This window comes from Rhamphochromis sp. 'chilingali' (genome assembly GCF_963969265.1).
Source record: "Rhamphochromis sp. 'chilingali' genome assembly, chromosome: 17".
Lineage (NCBI taxonomy): Eukaryota > Metazoa > Chordata > Actinopteri > Cichliformes > Cichlidae > Rhamphochromis > Rhamphochromis sp. 'chilingali'.
In genome coordinates this window covers 31,886,284-31,903,782 of record NC_137944.1, presented here as the reverse complement: position 1 = coordinate 31,903,782, position 17,499 = coordinate 31,886,284, and the positions used below count along the sequence as shown (strand labels likewise).

The following is a 17,499-nucleotide window of genomic DNA, read 5'->3' as shown; positions in this document are numbered from 1 at the left end:
GTACACATATTTTACAAATTAAATAGAGTAAAGAATAAAATAAAATATATTTAGACTGTTAACGGATACAACTCTCCTGGATCAATGCTTAACTCTCCCTTGAGTGCCTGAAAATACATTTTAACAGCTTTACCTGACAGTGAAAGTCAGGGTTAGACTGGATATATTGTATGCATTTTGGTGCTTGAGGCATTAACAATAGGGAAACTATACTTCCTTTTTGTAGGATTCCCCATTATTATCCTCTGCATGCACACCTGGGACAGGAGTCTGTTCCAGGAAGCATAATCAACGTACTTCAACTCCAAAATAAGTAACTCCAAATTATCAGCTCCAGAACTGATCAGAGTTTGTTCCGTCCTGTTCACCCTGGGTGAAGCACATGCATGAGTAGAGAAAAAATGGCATCATCAGTGAAGCTCACACACACACACACACACACACAATTCACCATGGCAATCAGACAGAAAGAAACAACAACAACAAAACATTGGACTCATTTCACCCCAATTTAACTGGATGTTCTGCTGTGTGTGTATGGTGAGTATAGTGCCAACTCCAGCTGCCTTAAGGTGCTTTATATTATTAGGCAGTTACCCTACACTGATACAGAGAAAGTCCCAATAATCAGATAAACCCCACTATGAGCAAGCATTTTGTGACAGTGGGCAGGAATAAAACTCTCTTTTAACAGGAAGAAACTTCTGGCAGAACCAGACTCAGGGAGAGGCGGCCATCTGCCACGACCAGTTAGAGATAAGGTGTGGAAAATGGGACAAAAGACATGCTGTGGAAGAGAGCCAGAGGTTATTAACAACTATTAAGGCATGGGTTTAAATGGGTAAGAACATTTTTCTACTCTCATTTTGGTTTTCCTTGTTTTGATATATTAAGCAAGACTATAAGAAAGACTATATGCAAAAATGGTTTTAGAGTTTTATTTAGCTAACAGAAAGAAGGCAGATGTTTGCAGAAGTTTCTAGTGCCTTCAGCATAGTCTAGTTGCTGAAGGCACTGCTGGAGTCAGTCACCTCCCAGGACTTTAGTTTCTGCTTAAAATATGATTATTTTCTATGCACATACTGATGACATTCCCTATTGAGCCTTCTGCCTAAACAGAACCCCTTCCATCCGTAAGTAGGCCACTCAGTCCTGAGATTTTACCTACAAAAATCTCACTCTTCAACAGAGCGGATGAAAATGGGCGGATGGATGGATGGATGAATCAACTTTCCATTGCTGGATGCCAATTAAGGCCTTGTTTCTTGGAAACAGCTGTGAACAGTTTATAACAGAAAACAATTCTGCAATTGGATTTAAATAACTTATTCACACTTCTGGACTTATGCTCAATTGGTGTGTGAATCTATGTCTGAGAAAAAATGGGAGGGAAATGTGGGTATGGTTGTGTGAGGGAAAAAAAAACAACTATATTCAGAATGGAAGATAAAGCCAGACACATGACGTGAAAAAAGAGGAAATGGAGGGTGTGTTACTGTGTCTGGGAGTGTGTATTCACATGTGTGAGAGCCATGACACAAACTATGTAACAGCCAAACTTGAAGTAACTACAGGACAGACAAACAAATACATCCTCACTTCTGCCTCTGACTACTAAGAGTGAAGCTGCTCACTTTAGCTCAATATTTTAGGTAAGAAATTCATTTTTTCTTTCTTGGTTAGATCTCTCAGATGATACTTAAATTCTTATTTTTTTAATTCGTGTTTTTGCATTTTTGTTTTTCCTGCCTGTTTAAATGTAATATTAGGTTTTTCTGCTTAATAGAGAGCTTTGGTTATGTATAGTTGATTGGAAAAGAGCTTATGATGAATTAAATTGTTTACATGCAGTTTTTTAAAAAAACGAAATCAAGAAATATTTAGAAACCACATCAGATCTCCCACAATGGGAGAAAATCCAACTCAATATCTATACTGATATCGACTAGGTAATGTGTTAGGAATGAACACATTCATTCAAATGAATGCTACATTATTTGATGGAAATGAAAGTTATTAACCTAAACAAACAGGATGTCTTTGTGAGAATTTAATTTGCCTTTCCAAAGGAAAGTTTTAGGAACCTTAACATGGATAAAGAAATGAAACTAGAATTTCTTCTAAAGCAGCTGACCTGTGGTCTTGTAGGCATCTAAAGTGTAAATAAACATGTGCATCAAAGCATGATGGGGCCAACTGTAATAACAACTTTTTACCAAACTAACAAATACTAAAACCCAGACAGTTTTCCATATATAATGAATTTCTTTGTAGTTAGTGTTCAAAATTTGTTCATCTCGCTCAAATCTTTCATGTTCAACTACATTATGGGTTAAAACTTCAGGGTCAAAATACCCAAAACAGCACATTAAGTTATAGCCTGATACATTTTTTGGCAACAGGCAAAAATATAGTGATAAAGAAAACCATATGTCACCATATGTCCTGACGCCTCAACAGAGTGAAAGTAGTTGCCACTAACCTGTGGAGGAATTGAAAAATCAATTTTTTTCCTAAAAGCAGGGGATAGCTTGTGTTACAAGTGTGAGTACAGGCTAGATTTGTCACAGTCTGGCTGAGGCAGACCTGAGAAGGAATGACTGAAAACACACGGACTAAATACACACAGAAGGCTAATGAGGGAAGTGGGAACACATGGGGAAAACAGCTGACACACATGAACATAACGATGTCACAAGGGGAGAGTAAAACTAAAAACACTGAACATAGGAACACAGGACCCCTTTCAAAATAAAACAGGAAAAATAATGAGACGCAGACATGAGAACATGAACTTGACAACATAAGACACACAGACATGAAACACATGAAGGGCAAGGGAGACTTAACAGGGGTTGAAAACACAAAGGGAAACTAATAAGCAAATGAACTTAGATAACCTAAATAAGTTAAACATACCATAAACATCAGAATAAACCAAAACTCCAAAACATTAGGTCAAACGACCCAGGATCATGACAGGATTCTATTATGTATCTGCACTGATTAATGAACAAGAACAAGATCAGGCCTCTTTACAGATCAGGGTGACAGTTTAATATGTTATTAGCAGCTTTTAATCTAATATCTTCTGCATAGCAGAAATTAGATTATTGTTAAGTTATATAAACTAGTATATTTAAGCTGTTAGACCTTAGTGAATTGTTGCCAGAGTCACATGTATTCAAAGATTAAGGTCTAAGGAAATGATCTCATCACAAATACCACTTGTTACTTGTTTTTAAGCTTTTGACTCTGTAACATGAGCTTTATCAGATGATGAAATTTGCTTAATGTCATAATCTTTTTTCAGACCTGATCCATTTTCATAACATACTTCCTGTTTCGATAAGTTTAACCATTTCACACACACTTTAAAATACAACAAAACCTTCAGCCAACAGTTGGTCAAGAATTACACCCCTATGCATACATATATGCATATATAATTTATACACACTTATATATACTATATTTTGTATGTTTGGATGAATATTTCTTACCACTGCAAAACCTGTTTATTACCCCCATAAGTGGTGCCACATTTGCACATTTGTAAGGATAATGCATTTATGGGTTGAGCAGTAGAGCTGAGTGTGTCGGCTGCGACCATAAAAAACTTGTCAAATCTTTTTTGCCAAACAGCTTATTCTGTCATTGAGTCGTGTTTATTGGATTGGATTATTGAAGTCTAATGAAATAAAACATAGTGGAAATGTAACAGCTTATTCATTTAAGAAACAGCAGCCTTAGTAGCATGTGGAAGAACCATACACAGCCAAAACAAGTCAAGTTGTTTTAAAATTGCCTTGTAACCATTTCACAAACTAATCGGCAGAAACAATTGCTTCTCTGAGATCACTGCTGTGTATGTCCTCCTATGGAAGCAGTAAGACTAACACTAAGTCTCTGACTCACTGCTTCTGCATCTTGGTTTTTGTTAGATAAATAATGATGTCATTTTTTTTGTTCATTTGAGCTGTTCACCCATTTGAAGACCCACTGGTTATTTCTATTGTAACTTGATATATAAAGCAACATAATTTTCTTTACAATGGCTGTAAAAGTAATATATATCTCATTGTGAGCAGCGTGACAAAGACCTAAATAGATGAAGATAGCAGCCAATGTGAATCAAAGCAAATGCCTTAGCTGGCCAAAGAAAAATCATCTAGGGAGTCAGTGAGTATGATAATATACAGCAGCGTGTGAGGTAATCTTATGACTTCCTATTCACTGTCTGGAAGATCAGGAGTTACATGATGAGTAATATTTTGTTCTTTTTCTGTTCTCTCTTTTACAGCCACACAATGTTTTCCAATGTCTCTCTGCCCAATCAGATGCTCAAGTTTTCAAAGGAGAACCAGACAACTATGATGGGCATCAATGCCATAACGGACTATGTCACCATTATCTTATATGCACTGACCGTTGTGCTCGGCATCACAGGGAACTCTATAGTGATCTGGGTGGCTGGATTCAAACTTAAGGTAGATATAAAGTGAAACATGTATTTCAAATACCTTCTGAGGTTTTAAGTATCTCTGTGAAATTCTCATATTTAGTTTGTACAATATTTTATAGGCAAGAGTTTTTGAGACAGCTTCAGTAAATGTGTTTTTTGGGGGTTTTTTAATGTTACATATCAGTGCATGAATGCAACCAGTATACTGATTACAAAATACTCAATGGTAGATTTATCATTCACCTCTTAGTGAAATATTTCCTTTTGCGTGCCAAAATGCAGAGGTGGCAAAAGAACATACATTCATCACTTAAGTAGAAGTACAGATATTTGAGTTTGTCTGAAAATCTTAATACTTTATTAAAGATAAGAAGCAAAAATATAACATGTGCATAAATATTTACAGCCTTTGAGGTCAGGTGCATCCTGTTTCCACTGATCAGCTGTCAGATTTAAGCCCCAGACTGACAGTGCATGTCAGAGCGCAAACCAAGACAGGAAGTCCAGGGAATTATACCCGACCTGAAGTTTCCCCCAAAGTATCTGAAGGAGTCTCAGACCATGAAACACAAAATGATCAGGTTCTCTGAAAAGAAAGATTGAACTCACTGGGCTGAATGCCAAGCCTCATGTCTGTAATAAACCGGGCACTGCTCATCATGATGTACAGAGACATCCTTGCTAATAACCTGCTCAACAGCGACTGGACCTCAGACACAAGTGAAAGGTCATCTTCCAAGAGAACAAGACCCTAAGCATACAGCCAAGATAACTAAGGAGTGGCTTCGATACCACTCTGTGAATGTCCTTGAGTGATTTCTTGATAAATAAACCCACTAACCCTTGGCTTAAATAACTCCAAATAACCCTCTTTTTTCTTCTCTTTTGTTAATGAACCCCTTCTGTCATCGTTTCTAGTCATATCAGCATATAAGGAAATCCAGCTGTTAATAAACTTCTTATATCCATTGATTTGGTGTGATTAAACTTATTTTTGACCAAGACTTAATAAGTTAAAGCACTGATTATGACTGTACAAGTTGAAACACAATGTGTTGGGTCTCAATGTGCACAGTGTGGCTAAATTTAATAAGTACATCCCCATCAGCCTTTGGCCTTATCAGCCCAATGAGTGATCATTATCAGTCAATATCTGTCTCACCTCTTCCTCCTACTGAGAGCTGGTCACCCTCTCAGAGGTAGTAATGGATGGTGTGTTTGCAAGTTAAAATAGGAACACAAATCCCCACTTGGAGGCTGGGCAGAGGTTTATTTCACTTAGCTGAATTGCTAAGTGAATTGCTAATTCACTTAGCAATTGCCTTGTGATACAATTTCTTCTAATGTATTTTTTCACATAAACACTAGATGTTTATTGATGCTACTGATAATAACAACCTACTGAGTTTGATACAAGATTAAGATGAAGGCCAATATTTTAAAATTGCTAATATCGCTGATAATATCACAATCTGGTGACTTGCTTCATATAAATACATTTTTTTCTTCCATTCTTCTCTTTTCCATCTCGTTTTATTTTCTCCTCCTTAAAGCTGAGTGTCACCAACGTGTGGCTGGTGAATCTGGCGATAGCAGACCTGATCTTCTGCTTCACACGAGTCTCCTCCCTCATTCAGATGCTCTTCTTCGACCACTGGCCTTTTGGCCTCTTTCTCTGCAAGTTCAACGGCTTCTTCAAATACACCAACATGTTCTGCTCTGTCTTCCTGCTGGCTGTGATTAGTCTGGATCGAGTGCTCTGCATCTGGCAGCCCGTCCTCACAAAGCGTCGTCGCACCCTGTGGGCAGCGAGGGTGGTGGCAGTCTGCATCTGGATCCCAGCGATCCTCTTCAGCATTCCCTACTTCATTCATCGCCAAATGTACATGGACAACAACAACCTGACTAAATGTTCTGTGGACCCGAAAGAGAAGGCAGAGGGCTACAACAGCACCAAAGTAGCTCTCTACTCCATCCGCTTCCTGTGTGGCTTCATGTTTCCCTTCACAATCATTCTGATCTGCTACACCTTGGCTGGGGTGGGAATCCGACGCACCCGCCTCTCAGGAAAGTCCCGCCCTCTGCGTATACTAGCCTGTTTGGTGATTGCCTTTTTCCTGTGCTGGGCACCTTACCACTGCCTCTTACTGGTGAAGATGGTGGACAATGAAAATGCAGTAGTGAAAATCTGGTACCCTGTAGCAAAAGGTGTTGCTTACTTTAACAGCTGTGTGAACCCGCTATTGTACTTCTGCTTGGGTCTAAAAGCGAGAGAGGGTTTCAGGCAGAGTGTAATGAGAGTTTATAAAAGAGCTCTGACAGATGAAATGGATGGTCAGATGACTCAGTCCACTGATCGCTCTTTGGATTAAAGCTCTGGTTTGAAACACGACACTGTTTTAGTGGCAGGAATAAGTGGGTGTAGCTAAAGTTTAAGTTTTCCCCCAATGATCCTAAAGCTAAGAAAAATGCATATCTTTATATAAACCATTAGTATAGCAGTGAAATGGCAATAGCAAAGTCGTTATTTTAATGTAACTTGTAATCTGTAGCTTTTCATTGCAGTTTATGTGAAGCAAGAATTAGTAGGTATGACTGTGAAAAGGTGTTTTCTTTCATTCTGTGCTCAGTGAAGAAAATATATATTTGGCACACTGGAGTGAAACACTGTTTTGTGACCCTTCTTCTAGAGTGTCTGCAGCTCCAGGGGGATTGCTCCAGGTTTCTCTTGTTTTAAAAGCTAGAGGCTTTTAATTGTCATTTTATTTTGTTTCTGTGACTCTTTAAAAGCCATTTAGCATCAGAGCACTTTCACTGAACAGTGCCAAGCTAAATCTCATCATTCTATAACTTATTTCTATCTGTCTGTCTGTCTGTCTGTCTGTCTGTCTGTCTGTCTGTCTGTCTGTGTGTGTGTGTGTGTGTGTGTGTGTGTGTGTGTGTGTGTGTGTGTGTGTGTGTGTGTGTGTGTGTGTGTGTGTGTGTGTGTGTGTATTTAGTAAAATTTTAAAATTCAAAGTGTTTTTAAAGGCAAATATTTTTAATTCAAATGTAATACAGTAGTACTGCATTAAAGGAGTGATATTGTTTTTAAAGTAATGTTAATGGTTTAGTAAATAACAACATTTAACACTTATACCTATTAAATACAATTATTTTATGTGAAATAGATTAAATCACCAGTTTGTACTTGATTTTATATACACTATAATGTACTGTAACTGAAATAATGATTTTCTCAATGATTTGAAAAAAAGAGAAAAGCTAAATCTAGTTATTTTATATGTGGAAATATCATTTTAATGGTGAATGTCTCTTAAATATACAAGTTTTTTGTTGTTTTTTTGCAAAGATACACATCACATTAGAACTGAATGTGTAAACTTATTAACTACTTACAAACATTTTGGACTTTTAATGGGTGATATTTCATTTGGGTACATTAAATATAGATTATATCAGCGGTCCCCAACCCTTTTTTGCACCACAGACATGTCTGTCATTATGTCCAACAATATTTTTACGGACCGGCATTTGAGGTGTCGCAGATAAATACAACAAAATAAAACCAGTACCAAAAAAAGTAGATTTATTTATAACACATGGGATAAGACCCAGGGACACAGAGTTAACGCTAAAACCGTTTAAAAGAAAAAATAATGTCAAAAACCAATAAAAACTCTGAAAACCATAAATTTCACAGCCGAGCCTCAACTCTCACGGCCTGGTACCAAACGACTCATGGACCGATACCCGTCCGTGGCCCGGGAGTTTGGGGCCGCTGGATTACTGTTCTGTACATAATGAAATGCAGCTTATAGCAGTGCAATCAATTCAATTTAAACTAGATTATTTGTATTACAACTATAATACAAATGTATTTTTAAATAAATGATTTTAAATTAATTTCCATTACTTTTGTTTTTCTGGTGCTCCATCTATTTGAATATTATTATTTTTTAAACCTTCACAGTCTTTCAAAGCAGACAGAACACACAGTCTGACGCCAGGCCGAGCAGTGACACACATTATCTACCCCTTATAGTAAGCAGATAACTTCCATTGAGATCTGTTTTGGCAATTATCCTCCTGGACACTCTGTAAGGCTGGACCCACCGAACATCAGAAAGACAGCTCTGTCTTCAGGCCACAGCACATAGCAGGCTCTGGTTAATATCACCACACCATGATTATCTCTTCATCATGGCACCCGTGTATAACAAGGGCCAAAATGTGATGGACAGACAACGAGGTCAGAACATCTTCAAAAGCACAGCTCTTGTGGGATGTTCTGGTCTGCAATGTTCAGTATCTATCAAACGTGGAAGAAACAGAAGGGACAGTGATGATAGGGTCATGGGTGGCCAAGGGTCATGTACATGGGGAGCAAAGACTCCGCAGTTTGTTGTGAATGGGGCAGTGCATAGCCACAGACCTGTCAAGATGCCCATGGTGACCCATGCAACTGAAAGCACCAACAATGGGAATGAACATCAGAACTGGCACCAACACAGCATCATGCAGTATCATACATAATGTTAAACCTGATTGGTCTATTTATTTATCTATTTATTTTAAAGAGTACATAAGTAGTATTCAAATGTGTAAAACGTTACACAGACAGGCCGATTCTTGGAACACTGAAGATCAGGACTCAACATTTCAGGAGACAAGACGAAGTATTTTCGAAAGTACTATGTACAGCACTTTGGTATTGTCTTTGAATGATTGATTGATTGATTGATTTTTATAAAATAGCCAGTAACAAGGAAAAAGTTGGTAGAAGGAAAATGAACCATTTATACTTTGCACGGGGTGAAGGAGGACAAACAAGAACAGCCAATGTAAATGCAAACTTTCAAATCAGACATGAGAACATTCTAAAATTGTTGCAAAAAGAACAATAGTAAATTCTAAGGAAAAAGACTATTCACTAGTGATGTGATGCACTGTGCCAGGATTTAATCCAGGAAATCCTTTATCAAGTACATATCATAGCTAGGTTCTTTAAGGATGAGTGACATCGGTCGTGATGTGTGAAGCCTCGCTGTTTCAGAATGTGGTTTGAGTGTTGATGTGATTCACGAATATTCATAAGCACCATGGATTACCCCCCAAAACTGCATGTTAGTGTTCATGTTGGAGTTTTCCCAGTGACATGAGGAGGTTGTTTTCATGGAGCCTGCTGAAAGGAGAAGCATTTCCTCCTGTGTGGCAACACTTTGAGCTATTATACGTAATATTCCTGTAAATAATGAAACATGTTACTGTAGTTTTGGTCAAAGTCAACACCAGCTTTGTTGTCAAAGACTAGTCATACACAGGAAATTGAAATTGCAATACTCCCACAAACACAAACATCATCATGATTATTCCCATGATGACACTGTTGTAAGAAAACCAAGAAGCTGTAAGAAGTAGTTGAAAGATTTTGACCAGCAGGGGGGGTCTGTGTACACATGAAGCTTTTGGAAATGAACCTGTTTTTAACCAGTTGGATGGAAAGCTTCAAGGCCATCACTACCATATCTATACTTACCAAACATACTTGAGCTTTGATCTGTCATATCTAGTCCAAAAATCATCAGACACACTGACTACTAAAAAAAACCCTAAATGGTAGTTTGTATGCCTGTGTGTGTGAGTGTGTGTTTGTGACAGTAGCAGTAAATTTTAAAATAAAAACAAAACACAGATTTAATTAAGTAATTAGTTAAATGTGTCAACTAATTAAAACTGGAAATAGAAATAACTTCTAAAATGTTTTAAATGAAATGAATTGACATTTAAATAATGATAGATATATTTGATTATTAATTAATTACAATTTTATTTAATTAACGACACATTTAATTAATTATTTAATTAACTCATTTTGGCACTCGGGACATTTCATACATGCTCACCATGGGATGGAGGTTACAAATTTAATGTTGTTTGCCATTTCCTCAGATATCTCTGACAAACATGCATCCATGAGTCACACGGTGATGGAGATGGAGGAAGAAACTGTATTAATAGCTTCGGAGAGGAAGACTTTTTTGGGGCCTTTTTCCTTCAAAGTAAATATTTAAATCTATATTAGTGATGTCTGTATGGACATAGATGTAAACTTTATTTTGAGTGGTTGGACATGCAACCACAAGGTGGTGGGGTTTTCTTCTTTTTACTGTGTGTGGCTAAAGAAACTGTACTGTCCCTGCACTCCCACGTTTATTTGCAATTTGACTCCAGTAGCCTTACGTCTCTCAACAGCAGAAAAAACCTTTTTTCTCAGTCATTGGGGATCTTTTCTTTTGAAGTGCTACTGTATTTCTTTCTACTGGTAAGACTTCAGTTTTCAATTTATGACATAACACCGCCCTGAACACTAACTAACTTCTAACTTCTTTAGCTTTGTGAAGGTTTCTACCACCACAGTTCATTTTGATGTGATCATGAAGTAATGATCTTTTAATTTTCATTATAGACTCTTTTTTCATAATTAGCAAAAAAATCGTTAAACAATTATTTACTCCTTTAAAATATCACAGCCAGAGCTTTTTTTTTATCTCGAAATCACTTCCAAGTATGTGTGTGTGGTGCTTAAAATCATATCATGTTATATGTTATATTATATGGGGAGTAACACGAAGAATGTTATCATTTTCATATTGAGACAAGGTGTGTACATCTTAAAATTAATAATAGTAATAAAACCAAAAAACTAATCTCAATACCTCGCCATGAATGGTTAATTACATTTTTATGTAAGTAAGTGTTTGAAAAATAATCCTGAATTGATTTCTACATCAACAGGAACAAATGGATTAGGATCAGAGCTATAACATTTCTGGTCAACGGCTTGACATTATTATCACTTTTCAAGTGTTAGACATGTATAATGAATATCATCTGCATAGCAGCAATTTGATTACTCTGTAGAAATGTAGACTAGTACCATGCATCCGGTAAGTATTGATGGCACTTCATTTGTTCCACATTTTGTCATTTTTCAGCCTTATTCCAAAATAGATTGAATTAAAAAAAAATGCACCTCAAAATTTTGCACACAATACCATCTAATGACTAAGTAAAAACTGTTTGCTCGAATTCTCGTGCGCTTGTTAAAACTATAACATAACAAGGTGTAGTAGGTGTAAGTAGACTGCGGAGTCCTGGCCTGATGAATTAGCTCTTCTGTGTTGTGCCATACGCTTTGCCACAGGTTGTTTGGTTTTGTCGATATATAAACCATGGCCATCCTCCGGGCACTTAACAGCGTACACTATATGATTCTGTTTGTGTCGGGGGACCCGATTTGTGGGGTGGACCAATTTTTTCCTAAAACTGTGTCTGTGTGGCTTTTAAACCCCAAAACACGCTCTGCCAAAAATTGGTCCACCCCAAGGATTAATGATCAAGGAACTGATCTCACAGCCCATTGTTCATATAGTGGGCTGGTTTCAATTATTGTGCAAATGTACTGTTTATAAGGTTGAGGAAACCTGCAGTCATCTGAGACTGAAGAAGTCACTTCGATGAGTGACGAAACGTTTCTCCCACTGAAAACTCTGCGTCCAGATGAACAGAATCAACCTTTTTGGACCCAAATTACTAAAATATAGATATATTTGAAATGTGAATTGATTCATAAAACATCTGGCATTGGAGAAGTCGATATTTTACTATCAGTCCGCACACTACTAATGCTTAGCAGCGTAGTCATTTGAATCCACACTGCACTGGTGCAGAGAGAGGTCAGTATCTAAAAGATTATTAGAAGGGATTTCTTAGTTGTAGCTTTCTGTGCTAGAAGGAAAGAAGGGAGAATTTCAGCGAGCCTTCTTTGAAAGAACTTACACCCACATTGATAATGAGCAAATGCAATGGGTTATTAGCATATAAGTGCATATTTATATGATTTGTTTGACATTTCCAGACAAGAAAATAAATATGTAAATATAAATAAGTCCGCACCCCTATAATCACACTTGGGATCTTGTTCTAATGTATGGCATAGAAACTGAACATTTAACAATAAAATAAAAACTCTTCAATGACATATTCCCCTATAATATAGCACAGGTACCTAAGCTTACCCACAAAGGTCTATTATCTTATTAATAATGTTGACTCGTGTCATCACTATCCTGGATAGTGTGTCTCCTCTAAAAAAGGACAGTCTCAGATAAACAGATAAGCTGGAAAGGAAATGATGTGTCACTAATTTAGAAGAATGTAATTTAACCTGGAAAAAGACTATTTAAAAAGCCCTCTCTAACAGGATATACTGTATTACTCATCATCAATTAAAGGAAATAAGAACAACCTTAGGTTTCTTTTCAACACTCTAGCCAGGCTGACACAGAGTCAAAGCTCTGCTGAGCCATCAGAGCTCAACTGTAACTATTAATAACTTCATGATTCCCATCACAAAACACTCACTGGAGAAAAAATTATATATAGTTTAACCATCTCACAGACATATCATTTTGTACAGCTATTTTCAATACTATTTACATGCTCACTCTGAAAAATCAGAGTTTAGTTAAGTTCAATATTTATTTCCTCCAAGCCATCAATGTGTCTATAAGACCCCATTTCTAAAAGACTGTTCAAGAAAGTCCTACCATTAATGTTTTGATCATAGATATGAGAAATCTATCTCTATTAATGAGCTATGCACCAAAGGCATTCAATGTATCAGTAATTAAACCGATATGTAAAAAGCCATTAGTTGGCCCATCTGTCTTTATAAACCAATCTCCAACCTTCCTTTTATCTAAAAGAATTCTTGAAAAAATAGTTGTAAAAAAGCTAATTGAGGGGTCTTTGATGATAATACTGGCTTCCTGCTGAAGTCTGCCAGTAAAGATGTCTCTGAGGGGTGTTGGTGAAATGCCAATTGCACCAGTAGGCTAGAAGGCTCTCAGTGATGGAGCCGTAGAAGTTAATTAGCAGTTTCTGGGGTAATTGGGCTTGATGCAGCTTCCTGAGGGAGTACATCCTTTATTGTGCTTTTCCTACCTTGTGAGAAATGTTTGTGGACCAGGTAAGGCTGGTCGAGATGTGAAGGCCAAGGAACTAAAGCTTTCTACGCTTTCTACTTCCTCTCCATCGATGTAGAGAGTGGAGTGCTCCCATTGCTTTGTTCTCCTGATGTCATTTACCATCTCCTTGGTCTTGGCTGTGTTCAGTTGCAGGTTGTTGTCTTCACACCATTGCTTCAGATGCTGAATCTCCTCTCTGTAGGCTGAATCATTCATGTTGTCGATCAGCCCTATGATGGTGGTGTTGTCAGCAAACATTATAATAGTGTTACTAGTGCGGATTACACAACAGTCATGGGTGAAAAGTGAGCATGAAAAAGGGCTGAGGACACACCCCTGTGGGATGTTCAGAAAGAAGGTGGAAGAAGTGTGCTCTCCCATCCTGACGTTCTGGGTCTGTTGCTCGGGAAGTCCAATATCCAGGTGCACAGTGAGCTGCTAAGTCCTAAGTTGATTACTGCCAAATGACAACAACTGTCAACAAGGGACCTAATATGTAAGGTGATGAACCTACAATAATACAGAGAAAAAAAAATGGAAAGAAAAAAACTCCCTTTTAACAGGGAGAAACCTCAGCACCACCAAGCTCATGGACGGGAGTCAGTTCTGACAAACTGGGATTGAGGGAAGGATTGTAGGACAAAAAAAACACTATGAGAGAGACAGAGATGAAAAATAATAAATAATTAAATGCAAAGTGGTGCATAAACACACTGACTGAACAAAAAATGGGTGAAGAAGAAACATTTCACACTTATCCATGTTTTATGCTGAACTTTGTGAGGAGGACCCAAATGCACAACATGAAGGCAGCTGATGTGAGGCAAAAATCCTATTCTGACTTTAACAACATAAATTCATAACAACTTCTGATTGCACAAATTGTATTTGGGATTCCCTAAAATGATCTCTGTAAAAAGAATCTTCTGCTTTGTTTACCTGCAGTTTTCCCCTTCTTTTAGGTTTTAGACAATTTCATTTTAAAATAGTGTTAGGGAGTATGATAACGTAGAGCAACATGTGATATAATCTTACATTTTCTTAATCACCGTCTGTTAGGTTAGGAGTTACATGATAGCGTAAAATTCTTCTGTTCTCTCTTTCCCAGACAAAAAATGTTTCCCAATGCCTCTCTGCTCACCCTGGGACTCAAGCCTTCTGAGGAGGCCCAGGCAACTGTGGTGGATATTGATGCCATGATGAAAAAATTCAGCAGCATCCTGTACACACTGACCGTTGTACTCGGCATCACGGGGAACTCTGTGGTGATCTGGGTGGCTGGATTCAAACTTAAGGTAGATATATTGCATAATCAGTTTCAAATACCTTCTGAGTTTGAAATGTTTCTGTACAATATTTTATAACACCCTAAAAGGCAGCTTCTTTGAACAGGAAATATACTTTCACAACATCTACCCAGGAAAGCCACAATCGGTTAAAAAATCTAAAATCAATGGGTACATAACTTGTAAGGCTTGAATGTTTATCAAATGTCACTGAGCTTAAAATAAAATAAAAAAATTCTAAACTTTTCAGCAGACAAGGAAATCCAACTCTTGACAGACTTCTTGGATGGTATAGATAGATTTGATAATAGCTTTGGGAAAGTAAATTAATTAGTTACAAGATTGATGAATGGAAACTGATAGAATGTTATCAGCCAATTGAATGGCCATGATTGCTTAAAGTCTGTGTTAAATATACAATATTATACTACCTCCAGACTTATTCATGTACTTCTGATTACCTCACAAGTATAGTTAAATCAGCAGATAACAAGACTGCCTATAGGGATAAAGTGCACAACTGACTTCATCTAACACTAAATATCAAGAAGACAAAAAGCTTATCATAGATTTCAGACATCATCAGAGGAAGCCCCAGACACTAAAAGTAGCAGGAGAGGAAGTGATGGGAGTTTATAGCTTTAGGTTCCGAAATGTGTCAGTGATGATCTTAAATAGACTGTTAACTGAGTGGCACTAGTAAAAAAAGATTCAACTGAGACTTTACTTTCTCAGATCACTAAGAAAAGTCTGCCCTTTTCCAAAACTAAGACTTTTAAGCACTCCTCAGTAGCAAACATTCGATTATACTGGATAAGATCTTGATATGGAAACTATACAACAGCAGACAAAACAGCCTTCAAAGAGAAAAACAAAAAAGCTGCAAAAAAAAAAAAAAGAAATCATTGGATTACTTAACAGCAGGGCCTGCAGCAAGATTACCCATCACATTCATCATCTGTTCTCTGTATCGTCACCTGGAAGTCATTATAGGACTTTAAAGACCTTCAAATCCTTATTATTTTTTTATTTTTTTTATTCAACGGCCATAACTGAACTTAATTTTCTCTTTAGAGTAGCATTTCAATAACGCTCAATCACAATTCGTATTTTGTATATATTTGACAATATAACAGGTTTGCTTACAATGAAATTTACCACCTAATTAATGTCTTTCACTTTCTTCCTCTTTTTTATCCATCTTGTTTTATTTTTGTCCTGCTTAGCTGACAGTCACCAACGTGTGGCTGGTGAACCTGGCGATAGCAGACCTGATCTTCTGCTGCACATGGGTTTTCTCCCTCGCTCAGATGCTCTTCTTTGACCACTGGCCTTTTGGCCTCTTCGTCTGCAAGTTCTATGGCTTCTTCAAATACACCAACAAGTTCTGCTCTGTCTTCCTGCTGGCTGTGATCAGTCTGGATCGAGTGCTCTGCATCTGGCAGCCCGTCTTCACAAAGCGGCGACGCACCATGTGGGCAGCGAGGGTGGTGGCAGTCTGCGTCTGGATCGTGGCGATTCTTTTCAGCATTCCCTATGTCATTAATTGTCAAATGTACATGGACAAAAAAAACTTGAGTTGGTGTTCTGTGGACCCAATAGAGAATCCAGAGGGGTACAATAGCACCAAAGTAGCTCTCTACTCCATCCACTTCCTGTGCGGCTTCATATTACCCTTCATAGTGATTCTCGTCTGTTACATCCTGGCTGGAGTAGGCATCCGACGCACCCGCCTGTCAGGGAAGTCCCGCCCCTTGCGTATCATAGCATGTTTGGTCATTGCCTTTTTCCTGTGCTGGGCGCCATACCACTGCCTCTTACTGGTGAAGATGGTGGACAATGAAAAAGCAGTGGTGAAAATCTGGTACCCTGTAGCAAAGGGTGTTGCCTACTTTAACAGCTGTATGAACCCACTGTTGTATTTTTGCATGGGTCTAAAAATGAATGAGGGATTTAAACAGAGTGTGACAAGAGTTTATAGAAGAGCTTTGGCAGATGAAATGGAAGGCCAGACTACTCAGTCCACTGATCACTCTTAGGATTTAAGTTGTAAGTTGGAACACATTAATGTTGTGGGGGCAAAAAAGAGAGAGTGGGTGTGGTTTCTGCCAGTGATCGTGACGCTAGTATTTGATAGTATTTATTCAAGCTCAACAAAACAGGCATGTGAGGTTCCACCTAACCTTCCTCATCTGTGCTTTTAGTTAGCCAAGGGTGACATTAATAAATTCTGACATCCCTACAGTAAATCAAGATGTATTTCATCATGATATATTATATATAGTACATAGTATATGCAGTCTTCACTACTCAAAAATTAAAGGAAAACTTTAATCATAGCTAGCATCGGGTCAGTTTAGGGATATTGATCTGTTCAGTTAAGTAGCAGAAGTGATTGTTAATCAGTTCCAGCTGCTTTAGTGATAATAAAATTAACAGCAGGTGCACTACAGTGGCATCAATTAGACAACTTCCAAAACTGGAATGATTTTGCAGGTGGGGGCCACTGACACTTTTCACTTCTTAATCTTTTTCTGACAGTTTTTTACTAGTTTTCACTTAGCTAGTGTCTGTGTCACTAATGGTAGACCTGGGGTTGATACCAGAATTGATGGGTTCACCAACTGGCTCCCTGTCCTTTTCATGGATGAAAGCAGGTTTACCCTGAGCAGATACAACAGACATGAAAGGGTTGGAGAAGCTATGGAGAACATTC

At 37.8% G+C, this 17,499-nt stretch overlaps 2 protein-coding genes across 2 annotated transcripts; both read left to right on the top strand.

The window, feature by feature from the left end:
* Nucleotides 1-4,310: 4,310 nt before the first annotated feature.
* LOC308384641 (fMet-Leu-Phe receptor-like) lies at nucleotides 4,311-7,430 on the top strand (the record flags this gene model as incomplete). The annotated part of the gene is made up of 2 exons (XM_080863176.1): nucleotides 4,311-4,490; nucleotides 6,019-7,430. The coding sequence occupies 2 exons, from the start codon at nucleotides 4,311-4,313 to the stop codon at nucleotides 6,835-6,837; spliced, it is 999 nt and encodes a 332-aa protein (XP_080719302.1). The 3' UTR covers nucleotides 6,838-7,430.
* Nucleotides 7,431-14,612: 7,182 nt separating this feature from the next.
* On the top strand, nucleotides 14,613-16,822 carry LOC308385105 (formyl peptide receptor 2-like; the record flags this gene model as incomplete). The annotated part of the gene is made up of 2 exons (XM_080863867.1): nucleotides 14,613-14,792; nucleotides 16,010-16,822. 2 exons carry the CDS (start codon nucleotides 14,613-14,615, stop codon nucleotides 16,820-16,822), a joined length of 993 nt encoding a protein of 330 aa, XP_080719993.1.
* Between the last annotated feature and the right edge of the window lie 677 nt (nucleotides 16,823-17,499).